Source organism: Podarcis filfolensis (assembly GCF_964270895.1).
Source record: "Podarcis filfolensis genome assembly, chromosome: 2".
NCBI lineage: Eukaryota > Metazoa > Chordata > Lepidosauria > Squamata > Lacertidae > Podarcis > Podarcis filfolensis.
Genome location: NC_139605.1, coordinates 48,973,378 through 48,990,148, shown reverse-complemented (window position 1 = coordinate 48,990,148; position 16,771 = coordinate 48,973,378). Strand labels below are relative to the sequence as shown.

At 40.9% G+C, this 16,771-nt stretch overlaps 1 protein-coding gene and 1 long non-coding RNA gene across 7 annotated transcripts in view; both read right to left on the bottom strand.

Moving 5' to 3' along the window:
* PFKFB4 (6-phosphofructo-2-kinase/fructose-2,6-biphosphatase 4) overlaps positions 1 to 16,771 on the bottom strand; it is a 67,061-nt gene that overhangs the window by 4,363 nt on the left and 45,927 nt on the right. For 2 of the 6 annotated variants that reach the window (XR_014545468.1, XR_014545469.1), the window contains exons 8-15: positions 15,933 to 16,140; positions 15,087 to 15,233; positions 13,730 to 13,834; positions 11,829 to 11,958; positions 10,504 to 10,566; positions 8,905 to 8,969; positions 1,338 to 3,911; positions 641 to 1,056 (exon numbers count right to left, since the gene is read on the bottom strand). Coding sequence is in view for 4 of the 6 variants with exons in the window: in XM_083603469.1 (XP_083459595.1) it covers positions 3,852 to 3,911; positions 8,905 to 8,969; positions 10,504 to 10,566; positions 11,829 to 11,958; positions 13,730 to 13,834; positions 15,087 to 15,233; positions 15,933 to 16,140 (778 nt within the window). In the remaining 2 variants the exon portion in view is untranslated. Of the gene's footprint in view, positions 1 to 640; positions 1,057 to 1,337; positions 3,912 to 8,904; positions 8,970 to 10,503; positions 10,567 to 11,828; positions 11,959 to 13,729; positions 13,835 to 15,086; positions 15,234 to 15,932; positions 16,141 to 16,771 lie in introns of those variants that run through there. The other 4 variants (XM_083603469.1, XM_083603467.1, XM_083603470.1 and 1 more) reach the window with 2 other exon arrangements.
* LOC310757888 lies at positions 4,899 to 5,918 on the bottom strand. The gene is made up of 2 exons (XR_014545542.1): positions 5,558 to 5,918; positions 4,899 to 5,370 (listed from the first exon to the last, which is right to left on the bottom strand). It is a non-coding gene; the product is annotated as an uncharacterized lncRNA (long non-coding RNA).

The window sequence follows — 16,771 nt, the reverse complement described above, 5'->3', positions numbered from 1 at the left end:
CAACATCTTGGTGACTCAAGTGTTGAGGAAAACAGTGGGTGAAGCTTAATACACTTCTCCCCTCTTGCAAGTTGTTTTTACACACAAGTAGAATGTCTGAACAACCAGAAATTACCCTTCAGGGACTCAAAGGCTGCCAATTGCAAATCTCTATCCTAGAAGCTCAGTCTATCCTAGACTACAGTCATTCTAGCAGCAGCCATTGGATGCAAGTTGCTACCTGATCCTTGAGGTCAAGTTAAACCGCCCTACATAGTTTTTGCTCGGGCCAAAAAAAGCCATTTATATATAGGCTTTGTGTTACCAGATCAGGGCTATTGGACAAGGTAGATCCCATGCATTGTATGCAGAAGATCCCAAGTTCAATCCCTAAGATCTCAGCTAATGGGCAATACAAAATACCTCTGACTGTGACCTTAGAGAGCTACTGCAATACTGGGCTTACATGGACCAACAGCCTGATCTAATATTCAGCAGCTTCCAACATTCCTTACACATTTTCAAACTCCTATTGGAGTTTTCAAAGTTTGTCCTGTCCAACTGCATCCGATACTCAACTCTTCCGCACAATATGAACATTTTGTCCTGTCAATGAGCCAGACAGACATGTACCCAATGATTATACCTGCTCCAGTTGCTGCTAATACGTTTTCTATTTATCTACACATCAACTTCTACAAACTGACTACCTGGTGCAGAACAGAGATCAAAGAAGTAAGATGACGACATTCATATGACACCTGTGTTTTCAGCAAGGCCTGCTAGCCACTAGCAGTATAACAGTTGTTGCTATTCTCCTTCTCGGAGACCACAAAAAAAAATGAGCTGTTATTCTACCCTTAAGTGAAATATATAGGTTTCAGTTAACAAGAATGAACTAAATCTCTTAGAATGAAGACGTTGGTAGTATCCGTACTCTTCAAACACAAAATGTGAGGTGAGAACACACATTCTTATCAAAAGGGCTCTTGATTTAAGCTGCTAGGGTTTCATACTACATAGCCTGATCTTCCAGAGCCTCTCTTCCCTGTATTACCTTGACCAGGCATAGGCAAACTCGGCCCTCCAGATGTTTTGGTACTACAACTCCCATGATCCTAACATCTTTCCACCCACCTGCTGGTGCCATTAAGTTAAAGAAAACAAAATGGAGTGAGTGATATCACCCACTTAGGCAGGCCAAAGTTCAGTGTCTCCCATCTTCTAGGGTCAGGCATCCCCAAACTCGGCCCTCCAGCTGTTTTGGAACTACAACTCCCATCATCCCTAGCTAACAGGACCAGTGGTCAGGGATGATGGGAATTGTAGTCCCCAAACATCTGAAGAGCCGAGTTTGCCTATGCCTGACCTTGACTATTATCCAGGAAAGACATGAGATCCCTAATTAAAGCACTGTAGGGTGTTACAGGTCTTGCATCTGGCCTTTGAGATTGACATCAGTTAAACATCTTAATGGAATCCAAGATATACATAGATACAGAAATCTTAACAAGTCCTGAAGAACAAAAAATCCAGTATCTAGGATCTTTTCTTTCAGTTCTCAAATGGAAGACCTCCTAGAGATTCACAAGGGTATGTGCTCCTTTCCCTTACTTTGCCACGAGATATCACCATAATTGTGATATCAGTCTTACAAAACTAAAACTCCTAGATTTAAGCCAGGGGTGGCATGGTAAAGTGGGCGAAGGCCAAAGAAGGAAATTAATCCCTTTTATTATCTTTCCATCTAAAGTCAACCCATTTCTTTCCTTCCCCAATTCATTCTATTTGTATTTTCTTTTATATACTTTTAGCTGATTGTTTTCCCTCAAAGTCCCACTTCCCCCACTCAAAATTCCCACAAATTCATTTTATTTATTCACTGTAATGCTGATGACATTGGTTTTCTTTGTTCTGCTGAAGCGGGGAGAGGAGAGAAATTGCCAAAAACGTTTCAAATAAGAAGCCATCAAACCTCTTAGCTGATGGGTTAGCCACTCCTGATCTAAGCAATGTAACCATCAGCACCACCGAAGCTGATTCTCCAGCCCCAACCCCCAACATGAAGTTAGTCTAGTGAAAAGCGGTTGAACAAAGCAAGTGCCTCTGCTGGGAGAGAGGCTATTCCTGGGAACATCTCTGGCCCCTGTAAGAGTTTTGTTTATATGTGGCAATGCAGGATTCAAGTGACAACCTTTTTTCTAATCTACCAAACTTGTTTACAAGACGCTTAGAATTTAGAGTATGTAAGTTAGCAGCAGCTACACTGCTTTGGTTTGGTTTTGTGAATCACCCTGGGAATTGTTTGGCTGGCAGGAAGTATGAAATGATTTATTTATTTTTTAAGCACTGCAGTTTACTGGCCCACCTCGACATATGGGGAAGCTCCACCTTTTTCCTTTTGGAATTTTAGAGCATCACCTTGAGGCACAAATGCCATTGTGTGCACTAGAATGATTTCTTCTCAGACCCCGCCCCCCCGAAGCTGCTTTTGAATCTCCAAGGAGGTAAATTTATGTCAGGGGTTGGGAACTTCATGCCTGGGGGCTTCTCTGTCTGGGTCTCAGGACTCTCCTCAGGCTCCTCCTCAGCAACATACCCTCTCTCCCCAGGCCACACCCCTCAGCAGCCCAACTTTGCACCATCTACAGCCTAGAATGGAGAAGCAACAGGGAAAGGAGTAGTTGTGCATTATTCCTTTCCACAAGTGCCATTTCTTTACACCATATTGACAGTGGTTCTATCCAGAAGTGTTCCAAATGCATGTTTACCCTGGTATTAGTAATGTCTAGTAACTTCACGGGAGTAAGCAATAGCAGTTTGCCTCCGTTTGCCAAACCGTAGAAGAAATATATTTCTATGTTTCTACTTTAGAAAGAAAACAAATTAAGACATTACGACTATGAGTCCTCTTCATATAAATTATAAATTAGGGCTGCCACCCTCTTAAAAACACCTTAGTTGACTGACTGAATCTGTTAACTAAAATTCATGCCATTTCCAGAAACTGAATCTGAATAGAATAAAAGAGTCCTGAAGCAAGAAGCATTTTTCTTTTTTTTCTTATAAAATGTTTAGTTTAGTTATAGCAGGCAACTTCTAAGAAGAGGCATTCCTTCTCATGTGAACGAAAAGAGAAAAGGCCTCTTTTAAATGGGTGTTTAAAAGAGTCTTAACACCACCTGCAGGTTTTTTTAAAAAAAAACTAACATTTTTAAATTAGCTTTTAAAAATTAGCTGTCAAAAGTAATTAGAAGTACAAATTGAACTTTAAATGATCAATTAATCCCATAATAAATTTTGCAGACCTTTTTTTGAAATCACAGAAATACATCTTCCACAAAGTCAGGGGCAAGAACACTATTTCCTACAAGCTACTATTAAACAGCCATAGAATTCTATGGCTCTATGAATTAGCAGACTATCTACATTGCCGATACTATTCACTAGCTGTGGAACTAACTGTAGAAAGACTATTAATTTTGCTCCTCTATGTAAAACAATCCAATCACTCAAGAGAAAATAAAAATACTCATTAATAGACAACTGCCCCATATTATCTCCCAACAGGGTTTGAGTGTTTGATCAAGCTGTAATGGACATAAAACATCAGGTTCAAAATTAGCAATCACCAATTGATCAAGTGTTATATCAGAGAAGCCAGTAATCAGGTGGCTCAGCCAATTAGTTCCAACCCAGGAGGTAGGGGAGAGTAAGATTTGATTGTCTGCTGATTTCTAAAAGCCACGAGCTACACAAAAACGGATATTATCTGTGGATGATTCCAAAGTGATTGGAACGATTGAAATAATTTTAATATAATATGATGAAAAGAAGCACCACACGTTTCATAGCTGATCAGGACACGGGCTTCACTGGTGAGCAGGGACAGTTACAAGGGCTTCCTCGGGAGGTCTTGAAATGTCTACATTCTGTGTAATAATAAAAATACAGAGGAAAATGTTTATCATGCAACATGGCCGGTCAGTTTTCTTCACAAGTAAACAGCCGAGCTTGTTAAATTAACAAATATAGTCACTTATCTAGAGCAATAAAGCTTTTTAAAAAACAGAGACAGGGGAATTGCCTTCTTTATAGACTGCATTTAATAATTCTGTGGACCACAGGCTAAGTGCTGGCAGCTCTCCTCAAAACACACACAAAGAAACTGCTTATGTTTAGAGTATCTCAACTATATAACTATATTTAAAAGCTTGGGATTCATTACATTATGCAAAGCACATTCATACTGCAAAAAGCAAGTCTTATCAGCCAGATACCATTAAATAAAAGTGAACAATTGGGAGGGGGTTGGGTACCAGGAGAAGGACCATAGCTCAGTGGTGGAGCATCTCTTGACATCTGCAAGCAGAGCTGGAGAAAAAGCTCCTATCTGAAAACATGGAGAGAGTCACTCACTGAATACAGACAATACTGAACTAGATGGACCAATGGCCGAGTCAGTATGACACAGCTTCCTACATTCCTATGCGTCCTGGTGCATAGGTTCTACTGGAATCGTTTTAGTCATATTGTGACATTAGCCCCTGTATATTACTGTATTTTTCCATGTATAAGACTAGGTTTTTTCCCTTTAAAATAATGTCAAATATTAGGGGGTGTCTTATACACAGATACATCTCCCCCCCATTTTCTTAAATCTGAGTCCCCCAAAATTGGGGCCATCTTATACATGGGGGCGTCTTATGGGCGGAAAATACAGAGTTCCTACTGTCTAGGATAGCATACATTTCCATGTCTTTCAGTCATGAAGCTATAACTACAGCCCTCAAATTATATGGAGAACTTACCAATAACTTAGTATCTGGCACAAAATTAGATCAAATCCTGCAATCATTAAGAGACTGCTCTCTTCTTTAAGTTACTCAGAATAAGTACATGAGCTTTTTTTAAAAAAAAACTCAGCCAGATGGGCGGGGTATAAATAATAAATTATTATAAATTATTATAATGCTTCTGCTCATTGTGAGGAAGGACAAGTTTGGACAACTTCACAGAGGAGAGGCCTATTGATGGTGGCTAGCCATGATGGCTATTCTCTGCCTCCACAACTGGAAGCAGCAAAGCTTCTGAATGACAGTTGTTGGAAAGCACGGGAGGGGAAGAGTGATTGAATCCTGCTTGCTGGTCTCCCGCGGGCATCTGGTCAGCCACTGTGAGAACAGGATACTAGAGGAGATGAGCCATTGTCCTGATCCAGAAAGCTCTTCTGATGTTCTTATAAGACGCTCTAATGGGCCTTAGAGCCTCGCATCCTCTTCCTCCCCTTCAGCCCTGGAAACCATTTCCTTTCATTGGCCCCTTTCCGACTTCTGAAATGTCACAAGTTGTGCCTTCACGTTCTGAAGTTTATCAGCACAGCAGGAACAGCTAAAGACAGCTGAAGACAGAACTCTAAGGTCAATTCACTGCTGAAGCATCATGGGTCTATGCTAGCACTGCATCATGGTTGTGCCAGTGCAACTGCAGCAGCAGCAGCATTTATATATCAGGAGCACAAAATGCTGTGAACTTAGGTACTAGAAACCTCCGAACAAATGGGTTCAGAACAAACAACGGAAGAGCAGAACACTATCCGTTGTCTTCTCAGAAACTTTAAGGCAGGTGTTATCAATGCACTGCCCTCCAGAGGCTGTTGGACTCCAAATCCCATCAGCCCCAGCCAGGACAGCCAGGGACGGGTCAGAGATGATGCAACTTGTAGTCCAAGAACATGTCAATCTCCCTTGCTTTAGGCTTATGCTAGCAGTGCCTGAACCCACCCTGGGAACTTGGGAACTCTTCAATTGTGGATAAAGAAGAAGAAGGAAAAGTTTCCCTTTGGGATAACACTACCTGTGCTAGCCATAGCAGTCCTGATTAATGCAAAACAGAAAAACAACAAACATGGCTGAGAAGCAGGAAGTGGAGAGGGAGAAATGAGGGTATATGGCCAGCTTGTATTCTTATTGTGACAAAACATCGTTAAACCTGCTACCCAAAACTGTGCAGCTTACAATACCTACTTACTTCCAGTATCCAAACATTGTAAAACAGGAATTTGGCAGCCAAGGCTGGCTAAAATTGTGAGCAGCCTTGGGAAAATGTCTTAGTGGCCGTTTTGATTCATTTGATATCCAGTATCATTTTGCCATAATCAAGAATATGATGGCAAGAACATGGTAAAAAATCTCCCATGAAACATCACTAAAAATAGAGTTACTGCTCAATCCTAGTGGACAATCTTATCACTGTCAAGAGGATACCTACAGTAACCAAAAGATGTTCATTTACGATGAGCCAGAGACCCTGCTACCCAAACCTATGAGAAACTGAGCAGCTGACAGAAACCAATCCTAAATCTCCAAAATATATTCTAATGTTTTCATCCAGGTTCTGTTCTTCCTGCAGTTTCACACGATTATGCACCATGAAGCCAGATCAGAACTGAATGCTGGCATTGTGCCGCTGCATCAACCAACCCAAACAAACAAACAAATGAACACATGGTTGCCTTTCAAGGACTTGCACATTTTACAGAATGAGTGTTTCTTAAACGCTTCAGCATGTCCAGAAAAGCTTCTCTCTCACCTTTTTATTCACACCCAGTTTAAATAGAAACCGTTAACAGCTGCCTACCAGCCAAGTGGCCATGGATGAGTCATTTGCGAAACACTCCTTGATCAAAAGAGTAAGGCAACACTGTTAAAGCTGCTAAAAACACACAGCATTCAGATCCAACAGAGCGACTTAACGCTACGAAAATACTGTCTTGAGTTAAGCAAACAACTGGGTGGCAACACAACTGCAGCACAATTCCTAATCGTGGCAGTTTTTAGGGCTTTCATTGAACAGCTTGCTGTCTGCTCTGCATCACTGCTCACCATAGCATCACCTGAATACAAGGCTACAGACTGTCACAATTGAGGCACTGTTATTTCCCCGAAGTGGAGTCGTATAATTAGCTGCCAAATTCACTCAGATGACATACGCTGTATTATGAAAGCACTGTGCAGTTAGAGAGTGTCATAATGTTGTCATGAAGGAGAGAAGATTCCATGAAACGCAAGTAAAGCAGGCATGAAGATGATGAGTTGTCAGAGAATAAAACAATTCCCTTTGTTTTGCAGAGCATTTATCTGAAGTTCCAAAATCCACTGCAAGCTTCATTTTTAAAAATGCTCAAATTAAATGACTGTGGTGTGCGCCACTGCACATGACCTCTTGTTCTATTTCATTTCTCCTCAAGTGATGCCAATAAGTCAGAGACCATGTGCAGAAGGTGATGACATCACAAAAAATAGGTATATAATAATAATAAATTTTATTTATATCCCGCCCTCCCCAGCCGAAGCCGGGCTCAGGGCGGCTAACAACACTAAAATAGTGCAACATTATAAAAACATTATAAAAATTAATTAAAATCAAAATTGATGGCAACCATAAACTAAAGTTTTGTAAAGATTGCCAAAGGAGGGAGTCAGGCTGCGCCCTGACCAAAGGCCTGGTGAACAGCTCTGTCTTGCAGGCCCTGCGGAAAGATGTCAAGTCCTGCATATAATGAAGATCTGGTCATTTTCTAGCATCACAAAGGAGCAAACATAGCACATCTTCCTCTATTTTTCATTGTGTATAATTAGGCATTTGTGTGCTAATTCTCTAGTAGAAATAATGACATGTTTGGGAGCTTCCAATCTTATCATCACCCCAGGCCATTCAAACCAATGACACTATACTAGCTCACTTTGGTTATTGTTTCTCAAGGGACTTATTAAAAAACTTGCAGAATAATTCCCATTGGTTCAGTCTACATAAATATATCTTGCAATGCATTATACATAGCCCTTGATTTTTATTCTAATGTTCACCACACATGTAAGAGCAACAAGATATAAGAGGCCCGACTTCGTATTTGAGCAGGCCATTTATCCTGCACAGGTTATAGTTTTGTTTGACCTCATAACTTGGGCTATAAATATGCACCATTTTGTCATACTTGAATCCAATAACATCAACAGGCATGACCAGCACATTACTGTTCTCCTGACTCAGGAGCGGCAAGGGGTTCACCAGCGATATATCACCAAGATGAAGGCACCATCGCGCTCTGGCCCTCAAAACAGTCCTGGCCAATGTACTGATTCATCACCCAGGCCTAGTGCATACATGAGAGACGGGAGGTGGGGGGGGGATACATGGCTCTCTTGATTGGCAAATCATGTAGACACCTCCCCACGCAGCTAGTAGCCTCTTAATAAGTACAGTCATCCCAACTTTCAGCATGCCAGAGAATTCAGTGGGAGGCTTCCTTCTAAAATGAAGAGCAAAGCGTAAAGTCAAAATCAAACAAAACAAAAGTACGAAGAAAATTGGTCCGAGCTCTGCTTCACACCCACACAGGCAGCTAGCCATGGAGAAGCACCCACACAATTTGGGTATCTGGCACTAACGAAGCTGCTTCAATAATGTGTGAAAATAGTCCGGGTGGCCTAAATAAGGCATAATGCAAGAAAAAGGGTAGGAAAATGAAGAAGGGGCTGCAACAAAGGTTGTGGTAACATGCCTGCAGGGCATTAAATATGAGAGAATAGCAGCATACTTTGTCACTAATATAATATAATATAATATAATATAATATAATATAATATAATAATATAATACACACACACACACTTACACACTTGGTTGTGTACAAACCTCTACTCCAAAGGTGAAGCTAGATATTAAAGTACAGGTACCTACAATATTCCCACAATATCCTTTAGGAATGGAAAACTGGGGCAGGAGAGAGTGCTTAATTCTCTCCCTGCTTTTCTTTCTTTTTTTCTTTTTCCCAGTTATTCAGCTTTAAACCAGTCTCCATCACCACCACCATTCCTCCTGCAGAGTTCCAAATTCACATTTGTGACAGCAGAAGACACCTACCTGTGGTTTGTCTCTGTGCGTATTTACAGCTTCAACATTCAGAAATATAGATTCCACCTTGCAACCTGTAAACAGAAGTAAACTTTTAGATGTTTGTCTTCCTTGTTTTGGGAGCCGCCATCACTGTAAAATCAGTTCTTGTTTCCATCTCCACATTGGGAATGATAATACTTTAAAAGTCAGTAATGACTAACTTAAGCCCATTGAAACTAATGGATCTACTCAAGAGTATGACTTAAGATACAAAAGCATTAAGATACAAAATGAATTTGCAATTCACAATTTATTTTGGACACTAGGTGTCACTACAGACTTCTGTTTGCTTAAAAGAACAACTACATATTAAAAGAGTGTTCCACTCCGGCTACAAAGAACAAGAACACAGTGAATGGTAACCAATGTACTTTAGTTGAACCAGCTAGAATTTCAAAATTCAGGATTCAAACTCTCTCAGGCTTGAGATCAGAAAAGGAAAAGGAAGCCAAAGCTTATGCCGCTTCAGAAATTTTATAATGGGCAAAAGGAAATGGAAGCTAATACTTAAGATTAAATCAGTTCACAGGGCAAGCATTTCACACACAATAGTGACGTCAACTTACAAATACATCAACAGCATGAGCTCTAATTTTTATCCTTCACACACCAATAATAAACTCCATGCCCTAGTGTATACCCTTTAGTCAAAATGGCATCATCTACACACAAGGAGGTGGTAGCAGCAGGGCTCGTACAGGTACAGAGAAAAACCACACAAAACAATGGGGAAATCTTCCCCAAACAGCCCAATGAGGACAGGACATAGAATGCTGACTTGTCTGCTAGGCAGGGGAAGACTGAAATTTGGGAGGGAGGGACATGGAATAGAGTTTCCCCAAAGAGAGCATGGCTTGCTGGCATCCTTAATACCACCACACTACATTTTATTGCCAGTCTGTTTCATGTAAATTCCTAGCCTGCCCCAATCTGAAGACTCAGGAAGAACAGAGACAAAAAGAATAAATTTTAATTTTAACAGGATGATTAACTAAGCAATCAAATCCCAATGATGACCTGCACATTTACAATTTGCAATGTGCAACCCTGTGCACACTAATGTGAGAGTAAATCTCTCTGAATTCAATGGGGCTTACATCTGAGTAGGCATGCGTAGGATGGTGCTATGAAACACTGTCATGGACTTTCTGGTAACTTTATTAAAAAAGTGAACAATTCCTTTTGATATTCAAATAACTTTAAACTATTGGATGCCTGCCATCAACAAATGTGATGTTTTCCATAATAATTACAGTCATACTTCAGGTTACAGACGCTTCAGGTTGCGTTTTTTCGGGTTATGGAAGCGCCGAAACCCAGAAGTACCAGGGTTACTTCCGGGTTTTGGCGGTCACGCAGGCGCAGAAGCGCTAAATCGTGCTTTGCGCATGAGTAGAAGCACCGAATCGAAAACCCACGCGTGCGCAGGTGCACCGCTGCGGGTTGTGAATACTACGGGTTGCAAACGTGCCTCCTGCACAGATCACGTTCGCAACCTGAGCGTTCACTGTACAGTTAATAGCTGAAATACAAATAGATTGATAGAATACATTTTGAACAGCTTACCATAAGCCACTGGGGTTAGCTTTAAGACAGTATGCAGTGGGCACTTGAGATAAGGCAGTTGTTCTAAAACAGATGGAGAGAAAATAAACTTAATAGAGAGTAACAGAAATGCCCCTCTTCCAAACCACTAACCATGTTAGTGCAGCAATGGAACTGGTCCCCAACATGGCATTTTACTTTGTGTCTACTGGGGCTCCAAGCCACTCACAAATTATTATTTTTTTTGGGGGGGGGGGAATACAGCTTTTCTTGAAAGTCAGTCTCTCTCTCTCTCTCTCAAACCACATTTAGCAGCGGTTGTGCTGCAAAGGAAGAGATGTGTAGGTCTCCAGCTGCTCTGCCTGCTTCCTTTTTGTTTCCCAGAAAGCCTCTGGGCCCCACATATGCATTCTTCATTGGAAGAGAAAGAAAAGAGTGTGGAGACTCTCAGAGGATGGTGCCTAACCTTCCTGTGCCCCGTCCCCAAAACACAACAGAAAAGAAAAGAAATAAAGGGCTTCTGCCACTGCTTGCATTTTGTTTAATTGTCTCTCAGTGTGTATATCTTGCTGTGCTTGCTTGCTTGTGGCGGGGGGGGGGGGTCATTGCTTGTTTTTTGGAAGATATTTCCTGCTTGTTTTGTCCATGGGGCAATTTGTGTTATTTGCCCTTTTGATTATCAGGTTCTTTTCTTCTTCTTCTGTGAAACTGAAGAATTCTGTGGTACCTGTGATAGCTTCTTAGATTTCCAAATGTTCCCCTGAGTCCAAAAGGTTGGGGATCCCTTATTTATTTATTCAATATAGTTTTATCCTATCTCAAAGAAAACTGAAGAGACTTCCATCATAAAAACAAACAGGCATGATACAGCCATGCAGTCTCTTGGCAACAAATCCTTTGAGAACTCAGATATCCAAAATTCCAGAAGTTGCCATAATAAAAAGTACCCAGAATTTAAACTCCTGAATAAAAGCTCCTAACTACAGACTTCAGGAACACAGATTTAAGGAGGGTATTCCACAGGTGGAGCACCATTATGGGACAGGGATGGGGTGGAACAGATCTCCCCTGCCCTGACAACAGAAGGCTGAAAAACCCAGAGAGTGCCTTCCCTAGATGATCTTAGAGCATAGGAGGTTCACAAAAGCAACCCTGATACCCCAGAAAAGCAAGTGTTGATTAAAGAAGCATTTGACCCATGCACAGGTGAAAATGTAAGTCTGACAAGAGTCATGAAGAGCAGCATTTTTCCTGCTCATTTAGGATGCACATGAAATAATTGTTGGACGAAATTGTTACTGATTGACCAAGGTGAAAATTCTCCATGTTAAGGCAAATATAATTACCTGCAGGCTTGTCCAGAAAGTAAGCAAGCAGACAGCGCATAACAGCTTGGTGACAGATTACAAGCACGTTTTCCTGCCTTTCCAACTCCATAATCACTGGCTCCAACCTTTGAACAAGATCTTCGTATGACTGGGGGAGAAATCAACAATATAATCAACCTCTTGACTGTATACACAGAGCAAACAAAGAGCTGTCCATTATAGACAAAACATAATAAGATGTTCTGCAGATAAGTGTGCACACACACGTACAAGACAAAACACTAAATTTAAACCAATTTATCTTGAAAGAATGCACCATCACAGAAATCAGTACCAAAGTGAGTGTGGTTAAGCTGTATCATATACTTAATCATTCCTATTTTATTTCATTTCATTTAAAAAGCTCCACTTTTAAATAAATTTGTAGCTTTGCTGTCTCCCTTCTCTGATTTCCATCATGTTTGTAAGCTTAATTGAGTAAGCCATATTGAATGCTCTCAAGCACCAGAGTCTTCTATATAAGGGAAGGTTTATCTTTATCCATTTTGTGACCGACAAGAGTCCTGCTGCTGTTAAAGATCTCCATAATAGTTTGCCTTTTATAAACCTAATAAGATAACCAGTAGGTCCACTGTAAATCAAAAACTGTAATTTTGTTATTTCCCTTATGATGAAAACCCAATTATCACTTGATCTGGGGGTATGACCAAAAATATAATACATATTCACCGTATTAGAGTTATACCTTCAACATTTACCTCTGTTGGCACATATATTAGTGGTATCAAATAGTACCTGAACATCAGTCTATAGAAATTCTCTTTTATTGTTGTGTACAAGGCAAACAGCTAATCCCATGCTGAAAGGATTATCTTTATTAAACCTTTTTCCCATTTTGATTAATACAAATTACCTGATTTATACAAATTACCCGAGGTATCTAAATTTGCTGCCAGTTTGTAAATTGGACTCAGAACATGTTTAGTTAAGTTGTTAGATATCAAGATTTGATCTAATGATTCATTTTGTAATGATATGTTTACTTTGTAAATATTAATGAAAACTAGCACTTTTTGGGACTAACCACCCTGAAACTCTTAGTCAGTAATATACCTTTGCTACATCTATGAATGCATGAACAAATTACAGCTAAGAACACCAAAGATTAGCCATTAAGCATGGGTGCACGGCCGCTAACACAAACAAAAAAACCCATTTCTTTTTTCTGAAAGGTTAGCAAACAACTCTAGAAAGCTTTCTCTATTATGACATGGCTGCTTAAACGTGCTACAAATAATGGCCACCTGGGATCCAGCACTGTTCTGGTGATCACACAGCCAACTCATGGGAAGTGGAACACTCAGCTAACAATAAGACACGTTGCACATATTACAAATATTGGAACAGCTGTTCCAAGCACAGCTTAACGCTTGACCTTTAATGCAAGTATGTAGAAGACTGGACCACCTGATGCAGAATTAACTCTGCCTCAACCGTATGAGTTTATTTAAGCCCCCATCAGAAATTATTTATCCATACATTCAATGAATACATGAAAGGTGGTGGGCCCGGCAATATTTTTATTCCCATTGCCTACAACTTTGAATGGTTAAAAAGGTATTTCAGTTTTACAAAAAAAAAACCCCTTTGAAACAAAAAGGTATACCGCAATGAACATAAAACAAACTACTATGCTTAACACGTGTGTTTACAAGTGAGAACTTGAGATAGAGATAGATATTATGGGGGGAAATCTGCTGAAAGACTTTTGTAGAGGTAGTATGAAAAAAATCGCTTTTCCCCTTTACCTCAAAAGCTCCCCCTCCCCCCTTTAAACATTGCACTTAGCATCCCATTTGCTGCTAGGTATTCTTACACACTTCACATCCAAGAAGAGAAAATATAACAAAATAGCATACCTCCCCCTTAGGATATCTATATCTGTATTTGTCCTGGTCTCTCAAAGCAAATTCTAATGGATAATGTTCCTGAATTTCTTCATATGTCATTTCTTCACAGACTCCCTAGGGAAACAACGAAAACATGAGAATTAGTGTAGGTTAATGGCTAAAAGACTGGGCTGTTTACAGAGGTTGCTCATCTGACATAAGACACTCCCAACATCAGACACCCATCTCCTCTACTATATGGGAAGAACAGTATTGACTTATGTTGACTACATAGGTTGTAGAAAGCACTATAAAAACACTATATGTAAGTGGTCTGGATTTTCAAAAAGAACTATGCAAGTATTTTTATTACTATTACAACTACTACCAATTCCATAAGGGCACTGGAGTTTACAACGTAATATACATTTAAACAATGCTTGTGACATCCCCCCCCCTTTGAAGGTGCGCATTGTATAACACACTTTTATGGTGTTGCAAAAATCCTGGGTTTTACTGCGACTTCACTGCCGTGCCGTCTTAAGCGTCTTGCTACCTGAAGCAAGTGCTTGGGTTACTTGTACAATCTACACAGTCCTGCCAGCTATCCTTGTGGCAAAAGCTGCAAGAAGAGAAGACACACTATTTTCATGTCCCTTTCCTTCTTTTTTTTGCCGGAGATAATACAGGTCATATACTCTGCACACTTTCCTCACTGCACACTCCCAATGCATTTTGAACTGCAGAATGGGGAGCATGGTGTTCTTCATTTAGAACTTTGAGGATGTGAGCTGATCAATGATTTCACTTAAAAATACCCTGAAGTAAGTTGTGAGTGATGCTTCAATGAGAAATACAATGCAGATCTAATTGAACTAATAAAGCTCAGTACCAAAGTGAGATACAGTGGCACCTCTGGTTACAAACTGAATCCGTTCTGGAGGTCCATTCATAACCGGAAACTGGAAACCGTTCTTATCCTGAGGCGCGCTTTCAGCAATGGTGTCTCCCGCTGCGCACGCGCCTCTGGCGCACAATTTCCGCTCACATCCGGGGGCAAAGGTAGCAACCAGGAGCAACTACTTCCTGGTTAGAGGAGCTTATAACCTGGAGCGTGCGCAACCAGAAGCGTTTGATGGTGGACTAACATGAATCTAATCATTATTACTTTCTAATCCTAATAATGATGACAAATACAATACTGTTTTATAATGCATATGTATAGCTAGGTGCCACTCAACCTATAAATTATGAAAACAAGTCCCTGCAGACTTGCAATCTAACCGGAACACACACTGGAGAACTCCTACTGATGCATCATAAAGTAAGTCTCTTTCCATCATACAAATTCAAAACCATTTCAGATGTGACCATGAGATGATCTTACCGCATCTATTTCATTCAGAACTTTCCACTGTTCGTAAGGCACTCCCAAAGCCTCTGCAGTCTGAATTGTCCTTTTCATTTGGCTCGTCCATACTTTCAGATCTTTGCTGTTTTGCTCGTTAATGAACTGTGCCAAACTCTTGGCAAACTGTAAAAGCACGTCAAATAATAATGTCATGAAGAAATTGCAGCTGAAGCACTCCAGTCGAGTTAGATGCCATAAGGACCTAATTCTCTAACCGTGAGGTAATGGTGTCTTTCAAAAAGGCTCTGTGTATGCCTTCAACAAAACAAAGTCTGTTGGCCTGTGAAATGAGGGCCATAGCGGATATTCAGCTTTTCTTTGCTATCCTTTAGCTTGGGTCCAATTGAGCACTTCTCCAACTACAATACACTTCCCACTTGTGCAAAAGGGGCGGGACATTCCCTAATCTATACCAGTCTTCCCTTCTCACTGCACCCCCCCCCCCCGTCCCCTGCACTTCTATGTCACATTGGACACCATTCTTGAGGGTCTTCTGACTTTGAGTAGTGGTTTTTCACAGGATACAGGGGGCTACAGAAGGAAGGAGGCAGCCAGGGGGAATCCTGCTCACAAAACAAGTTTAACCAGTTAAAATCCAATTTTAAAATACAGTCTGGGGTCAGCCCTCCCAAACCTGGTGTCTTCCTCCAGGAGCTTTGGGTTACAATTCCCATCAGCCCCAGCCATCATGGTTGTCCTGGCTGGAGCTGATGGAAATAATAGTCCAAAAGAGGCACCTGTAGGGGAAAGCTGGTCTAAATATAAATTGGTTGAAGGTAAGAAAGGAAAAAGAATCCCTACATTAGACATTACAATCCCTACCTTTTTCCCTCTATGAGACAGCCCGGTGTCTCCTCCTATTCTTCCCTTTAGATTGAGTTCACTTTCACCATGCCGACAGAGGTAGATGGAGCGAGGAGTTACGTGGATATTCATGAGGTAGTAAACAATCCGACTCTGAATGTGGTCCATTACTCGGTTCACGAGGTAACTCCGTCCAACATCCATTATTTTAATATAAGAAAGATCCCTATTCGTGGTAAGAGACAAAACTATGTGTAAAAAATACAATATTCAGACCAGTACTTCATTTATCTCCTCCAAAGGCACCAGAAACAAGGGGTTGCTTTTACCATGTGCTAGAATATGATGGAAACAACTTCCCCAGAACAACTAGCAAGGGGAAGTTGGGTAGTGCGCAATTATACCCTAACATAATTTCTCTTGGGACTAAGCCCAAGTAGATGGCTTTTACACATGGGAAGAACTATCCAATCCCGATAACTTGCCATTAGTTAAGGCAAGCAGGACCAGCAGCAACATATGGTGTTCCTGGTTATAGTGGTGGAGGTAGTCAGGCAGCCAGTGTGGTGTAGTGGTTAAGAGCGGTAGTCTTGTAATCTGGGGAACCGGGTTCGCGTCTCCGCTCCTCCACATGCAGCTGCTGGGTGACCTTGGGCTTGTCACACTTCTTTGAAGTCTCTCAGCCCCACTTACCTCACAGAGTGTTTGTTGTGGGGGAGGAAGGGAAAGGAGAATGTTAGCCGCTTTGAGACTCCTGAAGGGGAGTGAAAGGCGGGATATCAAATCCAAACTCTTCTTCTTCTTCTTCTTTTGCAGGAGATACCAGCGGGTATAGACGGTATATAAATGTAATAAAT